Here is a 19,633-nt window from a genome sequence, read left to right on the forward strand (position 1 = left end):
CCTTGCGACTCGGCGGTAGACGCAAAAGGCAGTCTAGGCCGAGCAGACGAATTGCTTCAATAGTGAGCCACGCAATGTGGTCACAACTCGGTGCTTACAAGTAACTAGCGGATAAATTCTCTGCTCGGAGGTTGAGCACATTGTGATTGAACCCGTTCAAACGAATATGAGAGACAAAAAGGAAGACAAAAAGGAAGAATTTGGATGACGTCGCCGCGCGGCCGGAAACCCCTCTGCATGCAAACAGTGCAAACACCATCTTTTCGTTGATTTCCCCGCGCAGCAAGGCGAACTCATTTGCGTTTGAAAGATTCGTGCTCGCTCGAGTAGTTTCAAAGTCTCTCAGAGGGACAGTAGCTACCTTCAATTTTGTCTGTCAGATTCTTGTATTGTATCAGGTTCTGACCTTGCCGTTCAATTATGACTCAGGAAGCTTCCCCTCCGCTCCCGGAGGGCATTTTCTCCCTGCTGGATACCGACTTGTACAAGCTGACCATGCAATGCGCCATCCTCAAATACTTCCCTGATACCCGTAAGCAGAGCGAATGGTGCTTTTTGGATGAAAACTCATCGGACTGACCAACTTCACGCAGATGTCACCTATGGCTTCACGAACCGCACCGCCGAGATGAAGCTGACCCGGGGTGCTTACAAATGGCTTCTTGCACAGCTGGACAGTAAGTGTGGCAGGGAATCATTGCGGTGGGACCAACTAACCGTGGGATCTTTCTCGCTTAGAGCTGGCGAACATTCAAGTCACAAGCGATGAGATCGCGTTCCTGAAGAAGAAGTGTCCTTACTTCAACGATGCCTATCTGCACTTCCTAACCACATTCAAACTCAAGCCTAAGGAGCAGGTTGAGATCCACTTTACCCCGATAGAGGGCGACACTGGTAGTGATGAGGACAAGGGTGATGTTGACTATGCCATCAAGGGTCTCTGGGTCGACACCATCCTGTACGAGATCCCTCTGCTGGCCCTGACGAGCCAAGCGTACTTCAAATTCAGTGACAAGGACTGGGACTACAGCTGTCAGGAGGAGAAGGCGTTCCGGAAAGGTTGCGCATTGTTGGAGCACGGGTGCATCTTCTCCGAGTTTGGATCTCGGAGACGGCGCGACTACCACACGCAAGACCTAGTCATGAAGGGACTATCTCGCGCCGCGGAGGTGGGCAAACAGAAGGGCTGGAAGGGTGCGTTCACGGGCACAAGCAATGTACACTTTGCCATGAAGTATGACGTGATCCCCGTCGGCACTGTCGCTCATGAGTGGTACATGACCATCGCTGCTATCACGGACGACTACGAAAACGCCAACGAGATGGCTCTTCGGTACTGGCTTGGCTGCTTCGGCGAAGGGGTACGTACTAAATATGGCTTCAAACTTTGATAGAGGCTTTGTCTCTGACTGCAAGCAGGTGCTGGGCATTGCTTTGACCGACACCTTTGGTACCCCGGCCTTTCTCGACGCATTCCGCAAACCGATTCCGGCTTACACCAGCGCCGGCGTGGGAGCCGTCAGCACAGCTCCTTCCGGTGCCAACACGACGGTTGAATCCAATATCCAAAGCGAGGCGGAGACAACGGCTCCTATTTCTGCTCCCTTGCACGGCTTCCAGGGTGAGCACCCGACCAAGACATACGCTCAGGTTTACACAGGTGTGCGTCAGGACTCTGGAGATCCCACCTACTTCGTCAAGATGGTCCGGCAATTTTATGACCGGGAGGGGATCAAGGAACCCAAGACGGTCGTCTTCTCTGACTCCCTAGACATTGAGCACTGTCTGGAATACAAGGTCATTGCCGAGGAAGCCGGCTTCCAGCCCGTCTTCGGGGTTGGCACCTTCTTCACAAGTACGTTTTCATTCATTCAACCACACTTCCTCATCTGGACCCAGCACGTCAAAAACAGGAACATTGTACAAGGCCACTCAAATTGACTCTAACCTCACTGCAACAAAATAGATGATTTCAGCAACAAATCCGACGGCGAGAAATCGAAGCCCCTGAACATCGTCATCAAAATCTCCACCGCCAATGGTCGGCCCGCTGTGAAACTCAGTGACAATATGGGCAAGAACACGGGCGACAAGGCAACCGTTCAGAGCGTCAAGAAGAAGCTGGGCTATATCGAACATGAATGGGAGAAGGGGGACGAGAAGAATCGGTGGACGCCGAAGGAATAATTTCCCCACTCGCATTTATCATACGTACATAACCGACGACCCAACAAGGATGCTTCCTTCTAAGTTCCACATTTTTCCGCCCGGCCGGTGAAATGCTCCATCCCTTCCCATTTCTGACCTCCACTGAGCGAGCGAGATCTCCAAGCTATCTACATACTACCTTACTCTTTCCAACCCCAACCCACTTCCCTCAGGGATGCGCGCGTGATTTTCGATTCATGCTTTGGTTTGGCTTATGATGTACGAAGTAGATGCATAGAAAGACGAAGACTTATACATGAATATAAATCTGGTATATACACGGGGCATTCTTCCTCATATAGACAGCTGAAAATAGGAAGTCCATCTTTCACAGATGGAACGCAGATTTAGGTTCGGCTGTAGCCATTTCCTTGTATGGCATAACCCATCAATGCCTGTTCATCAAAACATCTCATCCTCATCACCAGTCAATCCTAAATCCCGGTCAAGATCACCTGTGATATCGCCGGGGGTGAACCCGCTTGGTGTCTTCTCGTGCAGCACATCGCGATTACTGCTTTCAATGTTGAAGATCTGGAATAGGTCGTCTCTATCATGGCCGTCGACGCTCCTTTCATGGCCATTATCCTGACCGGGGTCTACCCAGCGCAGAAGCTCGTTGGCCCAGTCGATGTCTATGTCGGCGGCTGTGGAACGGTCGGCTGTGGCTGCTGCTATTGAGTCACGGCCTTTCTGAGGTGAAAAGTCGGCGTGATAAGTGTCGAGGTCGAGGTCAAGATCGAAGAGGAAGTCCGTTTCCTCTAGAATCGAGTTGTCGTGCGGTTGTGCTTGCTGGTTGGATTGAGGCTGTGGTTCGTGGGGTGATACAGGGGATTGACTGTGGAAGACATGACTGAAGGGGTCGTCAAAGTCATGGGGGGGAGTGGGTTGAGCCTTGTGCAGCGGTGCGGGGAGGTTGTGAAGTGGAGCTGTGGTGGCTGTCGGTGCTTTGAGTGCGCTTTCTCGGTGGGTACGTAACGAGCTGGTGGCTATGTGGTCGGATGGGTTGGGATTAGGATTGACAGAGTCAATCGATTCCTGGTCATCTTGAGGAGGGGTCCATTGAGTGGAGTTCCTTCTCTGTGCTGAAGGTTTGGTTCGCGGAATAGAGACAGTGCTTGGTTTCCGTGCATGGTGCTGGGTACTGGGAGGCGAAGGAGAGTCGAGCTGCATAATCTGCAATAGAGCATTGTTGCAATCAGATTGAACCTTAACCGCGGCTTCTATATTGGCTACTTCCATATCTGCGGCGGGATAGATGTCCTTCAATCCTTGCAAGACTTGGATACAACGTTGGAAGTGGTGAATGCTGGATTCTCGGGTGGACGGATTGCCGGACAACGAGTTCGTAAGATGGGCAACAGCTGCGGGGATGATGACCGTCACCCCGGACTGCGGCAGAAAGCGTGTGAGATTCAATTGATTGAGACCTTGAATGATATGCGTGATGCCAATGACAGCGTCCTGCATTTTTGTATGTGCTGTATTGATCAAATCGAGACGTGGCTTGGGTTGATCCTTCCTAGGCAAGAAAGCCCAGGGTCGGTACAGGGCACTGGTGGTAGCGTGATATAACATTCGTACCATCGCGCCGTGAAGGAGCAATACATCTTCCCCATCATGAATATTGGTCCTTGACGCGGGGACAAATTGTGCATCCTTCGGAAGCGCGCTCAACCACGATTCGAGTCGCTGGCTGCATCGTGCTACCTCGGATTCTGATGCTTGCCGGGGGACGAGGCTGGTTGTTGTTCGGGTTGTTACCCCGAATTGATACTGAGATGGTGAGTACTGCGCGAAGAGTACTCTCCCAATGCATTGGCACAGCTTGGCCTTCTCGATGAACATGGTAGCAAGGCGCTTCTGATGGGATATGTCCTCGAGCTGACGACAGCGAAACATCTTGATGACTGCAGGATGAAAAGGCTCTAAGTCGAAGTCGTCGAGTTTCAACATGGGAACATTGCTGGTCCCCTCATTGACCTGAGTAGGTCGCCGCAACCCCATAGCGATAAGACGGTCTCGTGAGTATAAACTCCACCATATACGAGCCCGTAGCCTTTTCACCCTTGAATCCATATTGGACGTGGAGGCATCCCTATTCAATCCGATTGAATGAGCTTGTGTATTGCAGACACCAATCCAATCCCAAATGTCTCTGTGAGGGTTGTTTTGATGATCGGACCAATAAGTCATAAGAAGAAGTGTTTGTAGGATGACGATGCGATCATCTTCGCAGTCCAAAGAGTAGATTAGCTACCGGTTCTGGTCAGCTACGAGCAAAGTAGGCATGTTTGGGGGTGTAGCTCAGACATCGGACCTACCCTCAACCGTGTGAAAAACACGCTTCGTGCGCTTTTCCGAGTAGCGTAACCAGCATCTTGAAGATGCTTGATGTCCACAAACGCAGTCGCGACAAACATAACTGCTTGAAATAGCAGTAGACTGATATTCCCGTTGGGGTCATTCTCAGCCACACACCTCAGGAACTCCTGTAGATTCAGCACCGGCATGAAGCTGTGCACCCATTTGATATAGCAGCGCAGCAGCTCATTTCGCAAACCACTCTCGGGAATTGCCAATGCTCCACGGAACCGCAAAAATTCCAAGTCCTCCTGGGGTATTCGTGCTGGAAGTGGCTTCAAAAATTGCGGTTCATCATCCAGTAAGGCAATCAATGGATCAAAGTCGGGATCTATCAAATCTCGCACAGTGGAAACCATATTTTCTAGTGGTAGGGAGGGCCGGTGAGCCCGGTCGCCGAAAGTCCGCCAGGTCCGAGACGGTCCGGCGTCTTGTAGCCAAGGAGCGTGGGGGTTGTATCCCAGGCTGTGGCTTCTCTTCGACACCGGCGGCGGAGTATCATCTTCTATCTCCGCGCTTGGCGGCTTGCGCTTGGAGGTTAGCATGCTTCTCTAAGAATTTGAAAGAAAACAGTCGGCTACGGTTAAGCAGAATAAAAGTGAATAGCTGGAAGTAGCGACTGGATTCCAGACCAAAACCAGGTCTAGCTGGGTGCTCTCTCTTTTCTGGCGGCGATAACTGTTTTTGTGATGGGTGGGTGAGTGTGTGGGGAGGAGGGAGTTTAGTAGCTGACTTAGTAAGAAGCAAGGGAGTTGAAGTGGAGCCTGCTTAGGTAATCTTTAGCTTACTTTGATTGCGGGGTGAGCCGGTGTGGGGGAGAGACACTAGTCCATTTCTGGTATAATTATTAGGATGATGGACTGAGGGATTGACACAGGTCTACTGTGTGTATTGTATTACTATTCAGTGCTCGGCTCTAACTAGTCATACTGTTCTATACATTACTAGTCCCATGCTTCTCGCTATGATGACTGTCGCGACCTGAAGTGGTATCTCCTCCTCTCTGTCTCCTGACTTAGGAGTTGCTTCCTCTCTTCCGCCTCTGCCAACTTCAGCTCCTTCAGTTGCTTCCTGACACGCTTTTCACGCTGTCTCTTCGTCTTCTCAAGCAACTTCCCCACTTTTTTGAGAGCTGCTTCAGGGGTCGTCTTTGCATTCAAGAAGATGTCCCTGGAGCTCAGCAAGCGTTAGCTGTCCTGGGGGCACTTGTGCAGCGAATTCAGAGGCCAACCTGTCGATGTCTCCCGAGGTGACCATGGGCACTCGCTCTGCGTTTTGCATGAGTACCACATATCTCATAGTATGTAAAGGCGCGTAGAAAGTCCTAAAGTACGACTGGATCTCCTCGCGCGCCGCATACTTGAACTTGACTTGCATGTCCACACGTCCGGGACGGATCAGTGCAGCGTCTAATCTATCAGCATGGTTACTTGTCATCATGAGAATGCGACCTTCTTGGGCATCCACGCCATCAATGGCATTGAGGAGAACCGACAATGAGATGCGGCTCCTGGAAGATATTCGGGGGACAGGCAAGGACATCGTAGTCGTTTTGCTCATTCTGCTCGTTTTGCTCTTCTGCCTTTTTTTGCTAGTCTTTCTGTTGTCGCTGTCGTCACTGTCGTCACTGTCATCACTGTCATCACTGTCATCACTGTCATCGCCTCTGTCCCCAGCTGCCCGTGTCTGGGTCATATTCGTACAGTCGACGTCCTCCATCAGGACAATACACCTTGTGGGTAATTTGTGAAAGAGTTCCTTGAAGCCACTTTCCCCCATACTCGACAGACCGGCATCCATGATATAGATTGGTAATTTAAGGTGCCCGGCGAGGGCGAGACACAGACTGGTCTTGCCAGTCCCAGGAGGACCGTAAAGTAGATAGCCCCTTCGGTAGGGAAGCCCCCGCACCGCATAGACCGCCCTGTTCATGAGAAAGCTCTCGATATCAGCCAAGACTCCAGCTTTGGTTTCCTGGTCGAGGATCACAGTATCGAGGCGCCTCGGGGCACGCGCTTCGCATTGTGTCCATGCTAAGTCACCCCACCTCATCTGGGGGCTCCAGATCTCGATGCCATCCTTATCCTTGTCAAGCCACGCCTGTTGCGCTTCGGTAAGCAGCTGCTTAAGCATATGTATACCCCAGTTGCAGAACGGTAGTCCCCAGCACGAGATGATAATTCGATCCACCGAGTCCCCGTCGCTCATGATGCGCTCGAACTTGATCCAGCGCCAGAAACACCAACAGAACCAACGGCTAACGTAGCAGAAATGGAGCTCCTGTGTCGCAGGGGTGAAGTGTAAGGGTCTGGTCCGGCGTTTCGCAATAACCTTGCTCCACCACTCGTCGAATTTTTCCCCTGGCTTATACTCCGGCTCCATGTCATCTTCATTCGGGTCCAGCCGGGACTGTATGAATACATATCGACCGCGGATAAACAATGAGTTGCTGGTGAGTAGGTGCTTGGCTCTATTCATAGAACTGTGCCGCATTACCCAGTGCAGGAGATATCTATAGATCTTGTCCTGACCTTGGATTTCAATCCTGCAAGTGAATGAGTTGCCAACAATTGCAGAGACAGATTTGAATGGAGACATAAACAGATCCAGAACATATCGGATCGCCAGGCGCCTACAGACAATGAGAAGCAACCAGAAGCAGTAATGAGACAGGTCGATCTTGAAGTGAGTCAAGAGGAAACGAGACAGAAACGTGTATCCAGGCAGAGCCGACTCCAGCATGGCGTCGGTGCTCAGGGGCTCAGTTGCATTGATGATCATGGTGCAGGTAGGAATATGATTCTTGATCCCATGAAGCGTGGTCTGGGGAATTACAACCGGAATCTATCAGCATCAATGACAATGCCGTGTGATGCCGGCATTGAATGAAGGGACAAAATATTTTTTGTCCCATTCACCATTCTTTCAACTCCCATGCAACAAGAGGCTTCTTAAGTTAAGAACAGAGTCCAGGTGGATGAAATCAAAGATGGAAGGGAGGGGAGTGAGTATATGAAAGATATTCTTGTCTTCTTGTTCTTTGTATCCACTTATAGATATGATAGGCATTCAGCATGACTGCCAGTCCGCATTACAATGTTTCACGTCAAACAATGAGAATTACATTATCAGCCCTGCCACAGCAACTTGATTCCATCATGGCGGTGACATCCATAAGTTATGCCCCTATGAATTCCGACGATCACAATCTCCAATAACGTGAATGATATGCCACTGATAAAAACTCAACGAGACGCTGTCTATGGAGCCTGGAATACTGGAAGCCGTCAAGGCAGTATGTAGCCTACATTCCCCAGGCGCGAATGGATATCATATGCACGGAAATTATGAGGACACGCAATAGTGGGCAGCTCAAGGGTATATATAACATCTTCGGAAGACTAGGCACGCGGGGTTCCGGAACGAGTGAGAGGTGACTTGGAGCACACGTCTATTCAAACGCCGGAAAAGAGAGACTACCAAAGGACATATGGCAAGCCTGCCTATTCATGGCTGCAAGCCATTTCTGCACCAAAATATAATACACGTATTCATTAACTTTGAGGGTCGGAGCAATTGCATAGAGAAATCCCGTCCGTATCCATTAATCAGAAGTCGACTTAGGTTGCGACCTATCGGCGGTCTTCGTTTCACAGAGATGGACAGACGTATGGGGGTATCCGTTTACATACTTTCCACTCGTTAGCACATGGCTGATCATGGGGGAACAGACTCCCTGAGCAGGAACAGAGCATGGGTAGTTTTCTTGACTTACGGAGGGAGGAGAAGCTCGCCGAGACTGCTGTGGAGGAAAGCGACGCCAGCCTGGACAGAAATCAGTTAGAACCTCAAATTCGTATGGTCCACCGCTAAGACAGCAGTCTAGATTATGGTACTTACGCCGAAGACCAGAAGGCTTCTGACGATGGTAGCGTTTTCGGCGGCAGTGAGTTCCTCGTAGGCGGTGCTGAGGAAACCCTTCTGGGGGCGACCGGAAACAACACGCTGTCTGGGGGCCATGATAATATGATTGTTTGATGGACGTGGATGGATTTGGCACCAAAGGTTGACGGAAGATAGGTTGTGGAAGCGAATGGAGTCAATGGAGTAGCGATCAAGGGCAATGCGGAATGATGCCGGAGGCCGAGAAATCTTTCCATGGCTTGGCAGCTGCGCCTTTAGCTTATCGCGGCCCCCGTATCTGCTTGCGAGCTGCGGCGCGACCAGTCGATTGACAATCCAAGATCGCAACTTACTTATTCCTGAGCGACAAGACGAATTGCGATTTGCAATTGAGATAATACACATTAGGCTCTACGCACTTACTTGGATCGAATTGGTGGTGAGGGGAACATCCGCGGATAACACTCGCGCAAGCCGCAGCCATGACGAGCATCGATGAGCTTTTCAAGGTATTCACCTAACTTCATTATAATCCACATCTACGGGCATGCTCTGACGTCTCAAGAAACCTTCATCCGCGGCGAGTTCAAAGCGCAAGTTTTACGCCACGAGAGACCCAAGTTCGTCCGCGATACCTGGTTGTCCAGTGGAATGTGCTAACTCTCAGCGAAGATGAGCTCTACAAAACGGCGAAGCTTGATGCGGGTGGGGATGTCAAGTCAAAGGGGAAAGCACCTATGGTAGAAGAAGAAGGCGACGACGCAGAGGACGACTATGCCGGCCCAGAATTACCCCCTGATTTCGAAAACGAAGATGTTCCGGATGACGAAGAAGGTCGCTTTTTCGGCGGTGGGATGGAGCGTCAGACCGCTCAGGCAATGCAGTACATTGACCAACATGAGGAGGAAGAGGCAGCGGTAAGAGCATGATTTATATCAGGTTGCGGAAGGATGAGTGCTGACACTGTCTAGCTGGAGAAATTTGACCTTGCCTGGGTGCGACGATTTGCACTGAATTTCGAAAAGAAGATATCCAAGAATGCTGAGCTTCGCGGGAAATATGAAAGTGATCCTCAAAAGTGGGTTCATGTATCAATGCCGATATGAAAGAACAATCACATACTAAACTTCCTAGGTTCATGGCTTCAGAGGCAGATCTCGATACTGAGATCAAGGGCTTATCAATCCTGTCCGAACACCCCGAGCTCTACGATGAATTCTCGAAGCTAGGCTGTGTTGGCTCGCTCGTATCCTTACTCTCCCATGAAAACGCCGACATCGCTATAGATGCCATTCAGATAATCGGGGAATTGACAGACGAAGACGTGGAAGCTGAGCAGGAGCAATGGGACACACTCGTCAACGCTATGGTATAATTGCCCTTTCTCGGAAGCTGGATGATCGCTGACAGCGGTAGCTGGATTCCGATCTTGTCGAACTACTGGCACAAAATTTGTCTAGGCTGGATGAAGAATCCGAGGTTGACAGAGCAGGGGTATACTACATATTGAGTGAGTTTGCTACCTCACCATGGTTCTATACATCACTAAGACTACAAAGATGTTCTTGAGAACCTGGCTTCGCAAGCGTCAATCGCAGAGAAAATAGGGCAGGACCCCAACGTCCTACCTTGGCTCATATCTCGCATCCAAAAAAAGGAGAGACCCGTGAGTCAGAATCAGCAGTACTCGGCTGAAGTTTTGGCCATATTATTACAGTCCACGACCACGAATCGCGATAGGTTCGTGAGCTTGGATGGTGTTGAAGTTCTTCTTCAATTGCTCAGCCAGTATCGCAAACGTGATCCCGAGAAAGATTCCGACGAAGAGGAATTTGTTGAGAATCTGTTCGATTGCTTGACCTGCGTAGTCGATGAGGAGTCTGGCAAGGAGAAGTTTTTGCAAAGTGAAGGGATTGAACTCGCCCAGATCATGCTGAAAGAAGGGAAATTCAGCAAACAAAGAGCTTTACGCGTCATAGATCATGCTCTTGGTGGTGCAGGTGGTGTAACTGCATGCGAGAGGTTTGTTGAAGCAGCATGTTTGAGTACAGTGTTTGGGATGTTCAAGCGTAAGGTATGTTAGGTGTTTTTGGCAGTCCTCGAGCTGAACTGACCCTCAGCAGCAGGAGAACCAGACGGTCGAACATTTACTGGGCATCTTTGCTTCCCTTCTGCGTCTGCTACCGGGAGGCTCCGCATCGCGTATACGTACGCTTGCCAAATTCATGGAGAAGGATTATGAAAAGATTGAGAAACTCGTCAAGTTGCGACGGGAATATGCTTCACGAGTATCACCTGTTGAGCAAGCCATTGAGAAGGAACGGAAAAACTTCACTGCAGAGGAGCAGGAAGTCATGGCAGGCGACTGGCTATCACGACGATTTGATGCTGGGTTGTTTTCGCTTCAGGTTTGTTATTCCAAATCGACAATAACATCGCTTCCGCCTCCGTACACTGACACCTTCACAGCTCATTGACGTGATTCTGGCTTGGCTTGTTGCTGAAGATGATGGAGCCAAAAGGAAGATTGTGTCTCTTCTCGCAGACCGAGATGAGGATTTATCTTTGATCAAGGCAACCTTGCAAGGTATGTGATTGCCTCAGTGGCCCTTGAGACACAGACTGACAGTACCGTTCAGAGCAAGTAGAGGGTCTCTCGGAAGATGATCCGGGGCAGAGGGATCACAAAGAGATGCTGGAGACGCTCCTCCAGTTCCTCTGATGGGATTCCGAAGTTGAATATGTGTAAAACTAGCAAATTGCGTGCAATTAGCGAACAAGCATCTAATTTGGTTAAATAGTTGAGTGACTAATTGGTGAGGTCATTGTCATTGTATCTGGACTGGACCAGTATTGTAATGTAACACCTCCCCTTACAGTCATTGACCCGTTCCGTAACCACAGCAGTACTCGTATTCTGCCTATGTTCCTATTGATAATGACACCATCACGTGACTCTCATTGTCTTCGGATTAGTGGCAAGCAGCAAAGCAGGCGGTCGGGACGGAACTAGTGGCGGTTCTCTCTTTGTTCAAGTCAAGATCCATCAGCAGCAGTACTTGCTCCCTTCACCATCATCACCGGTGGCCTGGGTTTCAACCTCACCCCATCCTTTTGAGGCTTCCGGCTTTTCTGATTGCCTTACCCTTGCCACCCTGTTTCTCCACCTCCGGTGTCTATTCTTTGCCATCCAGCCCTACGGCGACGTCGAGTGGGATATTTTCCGCCGAGCGCGTCGCGCCCTTTGCGCTTTCTCGAATCGCTGCCGTCTAGCTTGCTACGTCCGCGGTCGATTCTCGCCAAGATGGCCGACTACGAAGATGCCTACGATGATGAGTACTACGATGATATGGACGAGGGGATCACGTCAGAGGATTGCTGGACCGTAATCTCGTCCTTCTTCGACACCAAGGGTCTGGTTTCACAGCAGCTAGACTCTTTCGATGAGTTCATCTCATCGACGATGCAGGAGTTGGTGGAGGAACAAGGCCAAGTGACTCTCGATCAGACGCTCCCCCCCGCCGAAGATGAAGTCGACCCGGTTGTCGTCCGCCGATACGAGCTTAAGTTTGGAACCGTCATGCTCTCCCGGCCCTCCGTGACAGAAGGCGATGGTGCAACGACCATCATGTTGCCTCAGGAGGCTCGTCTACGAAATCTCACATATGCCAGTCCTCTTTACTTGGGTGTCACCAAACGGATTATGGAGGGTCGGGAACGCCTGGTTGCTGACCGGGATGAAGAGGAGATGGACTCAACCGAGGATCGCAAAGCTCATGGCACCTATCTTTCGTGGGAGCAGAAGGAACTTCCTGCTGACCAAGCTAAGGAAGAGACGGTCTTCATCGGAAAGGTGCCTATCATGCTCAAGTCCAAGTACTGTATCCTCAAGGACTTGAGCGAACAAGCTCTCTATAACTGGAACGAGTGCCCTTACGACTCTGGTGGTTACTTCATTATCAATGGAAGTGAGAAGGTTCTGATTGCCCAGGAACGCAGTGCTGGCAACACAGTCCAGGTCTTCAAGAAGGCACCTCCCAGTCCCCATCCTTATGTTGCTGAAATCCGCAGTGCTGTCGAGAAAGGCTCCCGGCTGCTGTCCCAATTATCTCTCAAGCTGTTTTCTAAGGGCGATAGTGCCAAGGGTGGATTTGGTCCCACAATTCGGTCAACATTACCATATGTCAAGACCGACATCCCAATTGTGGTTGTTTTCCGAGCCCTCGGAGTGGTTTCTGATGAAGATATCCTGAATCACATCTGTTATGATCGCAACGACACACCTATGCTGGAGATGCTGAAGCCCTGTATTGAAGAAGGTTTCGTTATTCAAGACCGTGAGGTTGCGCTCGACTTCATCGCTAAGCGTGGATCTTCCCAATCCAGCATGAACCATGAGCGCCGTGTCCGATACGCCCGCGAGATCATGCAGAAGGAGTTCCTGCCTCATATCTCTCAGAGCGAAGGTAGTGAGACGCGGAAAGCCTTTTTCCTGGGCTACATGGTTCACAGACTTCTGCAGTGTGCTCTGGGCCGTCGGGATGTCGATGATCGTGATCACTTCGGTAAAAAGCGCCTGGATTTGGCTGGTCCTCTTCTTGCGAATCTTTTCCGAGTCCTTTTCACCCGAGTTACCCGCGATCTTCAGCGGTATGTTCAGAGATGCGTGGAGACGAACCGGGAGATCTATTTGAATATCGGTATCAAGGCCAGCACTTTGACGGGAGGATTGAAGTATGCTTTGGCCACGGGTAATTGGGGTGAGCAGAAGAAGGCAGCCAGCTCCAAGGCCGGTGTGTCTCAAGTGCTCAGTCGTTACACCTACGCCTCCACCTTGTCCCATCTTCGTCGAACCAACACACCCATTGGGCGAGATGGAAAGATCGCTAAACCTCGTCAGCTTCACAATACACATTGGGGTCTGGTGTGTCCGGCTGAAACTCCTGAAGGCCAAGCTTGTGGTTTGGTCAAGAATTTGGCGCTTATGTGCTATATCACGGTCGGTACGCCCAGTGAGCCCATCATTGATTTCATGATTCAACGTAACATGGAAGTCCTTGAGGAATTCGAGCCCCAGGTGACCCCGAACGCTACTAAGGTGTTCGTCAATGGTGTTTGGGTTGGTATCCACAGAGACCCTGCTCACCTTGTCAACACAATGCTCTCCCTGCGTCGCCGTAATATGATCTCGCACGAGGTCAGTCTCATTCGAGACATACGTGAGCGGGAATTCAAAATTTTCACCGATGCTGGACGTGTATGCCGGCCGCTCTTCGTCGTTGACAACGACCCGAAGAGTGAGAATTGTGGCTCTCTGGTGCTCAACAAAGAACACATCCGCAAACTGGAGCAAGATAAAGACTTGCCTCCGGATTTGGATCCAGAAGACCGCCGTGATCGTTACTTTGGGTGGGATGGTTTGGTCAAGTCTGGTGTGGTGGAATACGTGGATGCTGAAGAGGAGGAAACTATCATGATTGTCATGACTCCAGAAGATCTTGAGATCTCCAAACAGCTCCAGGCTGGCTATGCTCTGCCGGATGAGGAACTGCACGATCCCAACAAGCGTGTCCGCTCCATCTTGAGTCAAAAGGCTCACACCTGGACTCACTGCGAGATTCACCCTAGTATGATACTGGGTGTTTGTGCCAGTATCATTCCCTTCCCTGATCACAACCAGTCGCCCCGTAACACCTATCAATCCGCTATGGGTAAACAAGCCATGGGTGTCTTCTTGACTAACTTTGACCAACGCATGGAGACTATGGCCAATATCCTTTACTACCCTCAGAAGCCGCTGGCCACTACGCGATCCATGGAATTCTTGCGGTTCCGCGAGCTTCCTGCTGGGCAGAACGCTATTGTCGCCATCGCTGTCTACTCGGGATACAACCAGGAAGATTCGGTAGTCATGAACCAGAGCAGTATCGACCGGGGTTTGTTCCGCAGTCTTTTCTACCGTACTTACACCGACAGTGAGAAGATGGTCGGTTTGACGGTCGTTGAACGCTTCGAGAAGCCGATGAGATCAGACACCCTCGGCATGAGGAAGGGAACCTATGATAAGCTTGACGAGGATGGCATCATCGCGCCAGGTGTTCGTGTTTCTGGTGAGGATATCATCATCGGCAAGACTGCACCTCTAGCGCCCGACGCGGAAGAGTTGGGTCAAAGGACCAAGTCGCACACCAAGTCGGACGTTTCGACCCCTCTCAGAAGTACCGAAAATGGTATTGTCGATCAGGTCTTGGTATCTACGAGTAACGACGATCTGAAATTTGTCAAGGTGCGCATGCGGACGACCAAGGTTCCCCAAATTGGTGACAAATTCGCTTCACGTCACGGTCAGAAGGGTACAATTGGTATCACTTACCGGCAAGAGGACATGCCATTTACCCGTGAGGGTGTGTGTCCGGACCTGATCATCAATCCTCACGCTATTCCTTCCCGTATGACAATTGCCCACTTGATTGAGTGTCAGCTTAGTAAGGTTTCTGCGCTGCGTGGTTTTGAGGGTGACGCCACGCCATTCACTGATGTTACGGTGGATTCCATCTCTCGTCTGCTCCGTGAACACGGTTACCAGTCTCGTGGATTTGAGGTGATGTATAACGGCCACACTGGACGAAAGATGGTGGCGCAGGTCTTCCTGGGACCAACATACTACCAGCGTCTGCGCCACATGGTCGACGACAAGATCCATGCCCGTGCACGTGGACCTACGCAGATTTTAACGAGACAGCCTGTGGAGGGTCGTGCCCGTGATGGTGGCCTCCGTTTCGGAGAGATGGAGCGCGATTGTATGATTGCGCACGGAGCCAGTGCCTTCCTGAAGGAGCGGTTGTTCGACGTGTCCGACCCCTTCCGAGTCCATATCTGCGATGACTGTGGCTTGATGACCCCGGTTGCGTAAGTTTACGAAGCTTTCCCTGATTCGTTGAGTGTAGTGGATGGCCCATGCTAACAGAGATTCCTGCAGAAAACTTAAGAAGGGCCTGTTCGAGTGCCGACTGTGCAATAACAAGCACCGAATTTCACAAGTGCATATTCCATATGCAGCCAAGCTTCTGTTCCAAGAGCTGGCCTCGATGAACATTGCCGCTCGCATGTTTACCAACCGGTCTGGAGTGTCCGTGCGGTGAGAAGACAAGGAATCCCCATTCATGTACATCAGTCGATTTTCTTTTCTCTCTATCTTGTCACCCCCGCCTCTCTATATTATGATAATTTTTTTTCTTTTCACAGTCTCCTGGTGATTTCGTTTTTATCTCTTTTTTTTCACACCCACTATCCTTTCATTCTTACCCCCGCTATCAAAATTTGCGATATCAACCGAAGACCCGACCCATTCGGCATTTTCCGGCGTACAATGGATCAATGGCTTGTGATTTGTTTCTTTTCCTGTTCTCTCGCTTACCTAGCTTTACTGTCTCTTTTTTTGGTGGGGGGGGGGGGGGGGGGGGGGGGGGGCGGCGCGGAAGATGATGAGTGACCAGCGAATGGGTTGGGATTACGATATACTTTGCTGTACTTGTTGACCGAAATAAATTCTGAATTTGAAAGTCGAATATGGAGTGAATGAATTGTGCATATATTTCCCCTCTTTGTCATGCAGTCCTCCCCACCCGGACTGAACGTGATAGTGGCGCATGGACCAGTGAGGGGGGACGAAGTAGACTTTGACCCTCTCCCTCTGATATCTCCATGATACTAGGTGACGATAGTTGCAGCTGAGAGGGGTGGGAGGAGGGGATGTTATAGGCTGAAGGGGGGATGCAGTGGATGGAGTTGAAGGTGAGCAGGCGGCAAGCAACGACTCCCCAATGGCTGGAGGCTCGGAGACGGGCTGGGAAGACGAGGCCAATCGTACCCTGGACTTACCCGCTGCCCGCTGTGTGACGAGATGCAAAAGTCACCTAATTAACAAAGTGTATAAGTTACCGAGTACATACATACATAAATAAAAGACTCTTCTTATCCTCCCACGCCCCCGTTGGTCCTTTTTTTCTCCTCTTCTTTCTTCTTTCTTCTTCAGCAAGCTAGTCTTGTCTGTTCTGCCTGTGGTTTTGAAGTATCCTGTGCACTGGTTGCACTTGCTTGTTTGTTGTTCTTCATCTTCATCTTCATCGTCCTCATCTTCATCTTCAATTCTTTCTTCCCCCACCAACCCCCCCCCATCCCCCTCCCTCTTAATACATTCTCCCACCCCTATTAACCCACAAAATCATATTCCATCCTAGAGCTGTGCTCCCGGATGTCCGCTTGTTGTCTTGTTTTATTTCGCACAGGATACTTCTAAACCGTACAAACTTTCCAACGGTTCAATTCATTGTCGCCGGTCGACGATTGTCTTGCTCCCGCTTTGCTTCCAGCTCAGACAGGCTTGCTCGCCCTTCTTAATCTTCTTGTTTATTTCTACCCATTGACGTGTCGAGGACTGGATTCCCCGTCAAGTTAACCGCTTTGTTGTTTGGCACAGCCAACGGAACCAACAGCTCGGCAATCCACCGCAGCACGAGGCTGAATCGAATTGACTCTGGCAGTCACTTCGCCCCGACAACATTAGCTCCTCCATCATCGACACACGTTTTTATTATATTCTTTTCCACCATAATCTAATTTTCTAGTATAATTCTGGTTCCAAGTCAACCGATCATCACGCCATAATGTCGTCCGTTCAGCTCAAGTTTTCTCTTCGGACCTCTTCCAATGTCAAGACCGTCCACTTGGTCGGTTCCTGGGACAGCTACTCCCGCCAGATCCCTCTCTCGCGCGATGAGAACAAGTCTGGCTCGTGGGTGGGCAAGTTTCGCTTCCAGACTTCCATGCTTAAGCTCGGTGCTCGCTACTGGTACTACGTCAGTGACCCTGTTGCTTTTCTCTTCCGTTCAAGACATCTTATTGACTGACTCGGTTACAGTACATCATGGACGGTTACCACGTCTCCCATGATCCCGCTGTTGAATATACCGTGGAGCCCACTACTGGCCGCAAGCTTAACATTCTGGATGTTCCTGGCGGCAAGTCCTCCAGCTCTTCATCAGCTCCAAGCAAGAGCCACCGCCGCACATCGGCCTCAGAAGTGGCCAAGGGTCGCGCTTTGTCTCCATCCAAGATCCAGCACCCCAAGCCCTCGAAGCCCTACGCCTCACGCCAGATTCGGGAGACCGACTTCGTCGGAGGTCCCCCAACCATGGACGACCTGACCCGGCGATTTGCGGGCTCCCGCCTGTCGGATGAGTACTCGCTATCCAACAGCCCGCCCAGCTCTGTGGGCAGCTCGCTGTCATCCCGCTCTTCGGGCAGTACCTCGCCCTCGTCGCTCAGTTCAATGAGTGATCCTCCGACCCCCATCTGCCGGTGCGAGCGCTATGGCATCACTCGCAAGGGGGACCGCGTCAAGTTGGACTGTGGAGGCAGTCGTTGTGGGTATGTCACCGAGTCCTCGGAGGCGAGTTGCTCCGAGTCGGAAGATAGCGATGAGGAATACCGACGGGCACGGAGCGCTGTCAGGAGACAAGGAATTGTCGTCCGGAGATAGAGGAATTGCCCTTTCAGGTGATGGACGAAGGGTGTCGATTTTTATCAATCAGCTCGTGCACACTACCGGGGCTTGCTACAACGACCTCCATGGTGTGTTACCAGCTTGTTGCGGAGCAAAACACTCATTTTGGTTTGAGACCGGACCGATTTATACTTTTGAACAGTATATCATGTTGCTCCATCTCTGCGGATGGAGCAAGGTGGACCATAGATCTGGCACTTGAAAAAAATCTCACAGAAAATGAGGGGGAAAAAAAGAACGCAAGGGGATGGAGCCAGACTGTGGGCTCTGCTACGGACGAGCCGGTCTCGCTTCGCAGTGGAGGTGGTGCTGGGGAAGGGGTTGAAACCATTTGTGGTCGGTGGGGACTGAATGGTGGCAGGGGCTGAGGATTGATTGATGAAGAAGGGGGGGGGGTGGGGAAGTAGAGGTTAGTTGTGGTGGAGGTTGTAGTTCGGATGGTGGCCGACTGTGCCGCAAAGACAATATCCGCCCTCTCCTAGAAACCGCAGTAGAGCCCGGTGGTTGGAACGAGAAGATGAGTGATCCAGACAATGTCAGTGTCATGGCAACTACTGCATTCGTTGGACAGAATACGAATCATGAAGCAACGAATCTGATAGTGTCTCCTGTCGATGTGTACCTTCATTCTCAATCAGTAGTAATGCTTGTTTATAGGCAGGGAATAGGCCTGGGGCTGTCGAATCAGGGGATTGAGTGATTCTCCAGATAGTCAGCCCTACCGTCCGGTGCGAGAATTACCTCATATGGCTTGTGCTGTATTCAATGCTGAACTCATAGACTGAGTCGAATATGATGGATGGATCCAGTCATGATAGATGGTTACCAGTAGTGCCTGAGCCGGACTGAACCAGGCCAGCCAATTGACGGGCACGTGGAGCTGCCGAGGGAGGGAAAAGTTCAGCCCTACGCCGCTTGGGAACCCACTTCTTCCCACTTTTCCCTCCAGACCTTTTCCTTCTACGGAGTACACATACATTCGCATTTGCATGCTCTGCTTCTTCCATGGCTTTTGCAGGAGGTCTTGTAGGGGAAGTATAATGACGACTGATCAATCACTGACCCCCCTTAGCACTTCGTTCCGGGGGATTTCAAGGAGAACGGAGCTGGCTGTTCGTCCTGCATGGTATTCTTATCCTGCAGCCTTACGGCCGCCCACCATGGGTTTCGCTCTCTTTTGGAGTACAGCCCGACCCACTCGGTGAGAAAGAGGTGGTTCTTTTCTGGGAAACAATAGCTGCTGACCGACCTAGCTGGGATCTTATACTGCACTAACAAGAATGACGAGAATGACAAGAAGAACAAGAAGAACAGGAATGACTGCATCAATGGGACCGGGTCTGTGACGTTCAGCCTTGACCGGGATTATCTCTACTCTCTTCCTCCCTCCCCCCCCCCCCCCCACCACTGATCAACTACTTTCGGTCTGCCCTACAAGGCCTGCCTGGGGACCAATCTGGATTCTGTTTTCGATTTTCTGCAATCCATCTACTTCTTAGTCTGTTCTTTTCCTTTCCTCTCCCACCCTGTTTGACTGGCTTGACCTTCTTTCTTTCCTTCTTTTCCCCCTCCCTCCCTCCACACCTCCCCTTC

General features: G+C 50.8%; 8 protein-coding genes across 8 annotated transcripts; 4 read left to right on the forward strand and 4 right to left on the reverse strand.

Moving 5' to 3' along the window:
* The first annotated feature begins 313 nt into the window (after window positions 1-313).
* Window positions 314-2,480, forward strand: BP01DRAFT_347390 (nicotinate phosphoribosyltransferase). The gene is made up of 5 exons (XM_025573685.1): window positions 314-532; window positions 594-677; window positions 739-1,361; window positions 1,420-1,855; window positions 1,967-2,480. The coding sequence occupies exons 1-5, from the start codon at window positions 421-423 to the stop codon at window positions 2,185-2,187; spliced, it is 1,476 nt and encodes a 491-aa protein (XP_025428203.1). The 5' UTR covers window positions 314-420; the 3' UTR covers window positions 2,188-2,480.
* On the reverse strand, window positions 2,477-5,276 carry BP01DRAFT_394451 (transcription factor domain-containing protein). Its single transcript, XM_025578323.1, has 2 exons — window positions 4,533-5,276; window positions 2,477-4,464 (listed from the first exon to the last, which is right to left on the reverse strand). The coding sequence occupies exons 1-2, from the start codon at window positions 5,115-5,117 to the stop codon at window positions 2,611-2,613; spliced, it is 2,439 nt and encodes an 812-aa protein (XP_025428204.1). The 5' UTR covers window positions 5,118-5,276; the 3' UTR covers window positions 2,477-2,610.
* A 227-nt stretch (window positions 5,277-5,503) lies between these two features.
* On the reverse strand, window positions 5,504-7,326 carry BP01DRAFT_325980 (BCS1 and AAA domain-containing protein). The gene has a single exon (XM_025572870.1). It carries the CDS (start codon window positions 7,312-7,314, stop codon window positions 5,710-5,712), a length of 1,605 nt encoding a protein of 534 aa, XP_025428205.1. The 5' UTR covers window positions 7,315-7,326; the 3' UTR covers window positions 5,504-5,709.
* A 1,017-nt stretch (window positions 7,327-8,343) lies between these two features.
* Window positions 8,344-8,592, reverse strand: BP01DRAFT_303936 (putative TOM core complex subunit Tom6; the record flags this gene model as incomplete). The annotated part of the gene is made up of 2 exons (XM_025572138.1): window positions 8,344-8,397; window positions 8,473-8,592. The coding sequence occupies 2 exons, from the start codon at window positions 8,590-8,592 to the stop codon at window positions 8,344-8,346; spliced, it is 174 nt and encodes a 57-aa protein (XP_025428206.1).
* A 205-nt stretch (window positions 8,593-8,797) lies between these two features.
* Window positions 8,798-11,242, forward strand: BP01DRAFT_325987 (beta-catenin-like protein 1). The gene is made up of 10 exons (XM_025572871.1): window positions 8,798-8,984; window positions 9,041-9,095; window positions 9,148-9,392; window positions 9,447-9,553; window positions 9,610-9,844; window positions 9,892-9,985; window positions 10,035-10,549; window positions 10,599-10,883; window positions 10,945-11,062; window positions 11,115-11,242. Exons 1-10 carry the CDS (start codon window positions 8,958-8,960, stop codon window positions 11,195-11,197), a joined length of 1,764 nt encoding a protein of 587 aa, XP_025428207.1. The 5' UTR covers window positions 8,798-8,957; the 3' UTR covers window positions 11,198-11,242.
* A 278-nt stretch (window positions 11,243-11,520) lies between these two features.
* On the forward strand, window positions 11,521-15,817 carry BP01DRAFT_359680 (DNA-directed RNA polymerase II core subunit RPB2). Its single transcript, XM_025575742.1, has 2 exons — window positions 11,521-15,374; window positions 15,428-15,817. Exons 1-2 carry the CDS (start codon window positions 11,780-11,782, stop codon window positions 15,565-15,567), a joined length of 3,735 nt encoding a protein of 1,244 aa, XP_025428208.1. The 5' UTR covers window positions 11,521-11,779; the 3' UTR covers window positions 15,568-15,817.
* Window positions 15,818-16,928: 1,111 nt separating this feature from the next.
* esdC (GTP-binding protein EsdC) lies at window positions 16,929-18,163 on the forward strand. Its single transcript, XM_025570547.1, has 2 exons — window positions 16,929-17,333; window positions 17,396-18,163. Exons 1-2 carry the CDS (start codon window positions 17,142-17,144, stop codon window positions 18,014-18,016), a joined length of 813 nt encoding a protein of 270 aa, XP_025428209.1. The 5' UTR covers window positions 16,929-17,141; the 3' UTR covers window positions 18,017-18,163.
* An 829-nt stretch (window positions 18,164-18,992) lies between these two features.
* BP01DRAFT_359682 (uncharacterized protein) lies at window positions 18,993-19,498 on the reverse strand. The gene has a single exon (XM_025575743.1). It carries the CDS (start codon window positions 19,364-19,366, stop codon window positions 19,109-19,111), a length of 258 nt encoding a protein of 85 aa, XP_025428210.1. The 5' UTR covers window positions 19,367-19,498; the 3' UTR covers window positions 18,993-19,108.
* Window positions 19,499-19,633: the final 135 nt, after the last annotated feature.

The sequence above is a fragment of the Aspergillus saccharolyticus genome (genome assembly GCF_003184585.1).
Source record: "Aspergillus saccharolyticus JOP 1030-1 unplaced genomic scaffold BP01scaffold_37, whole genome shotgun sequence".
In the NCBI taxonomy this organism is placed as follows: domain Eukaryota; kingdom Fungi; phylum Ascomycota; class Eurotiomycetes; order Eurotiales; family Aspergillaceae; genus Aspergillus; species Aspergillus saccharolyticus.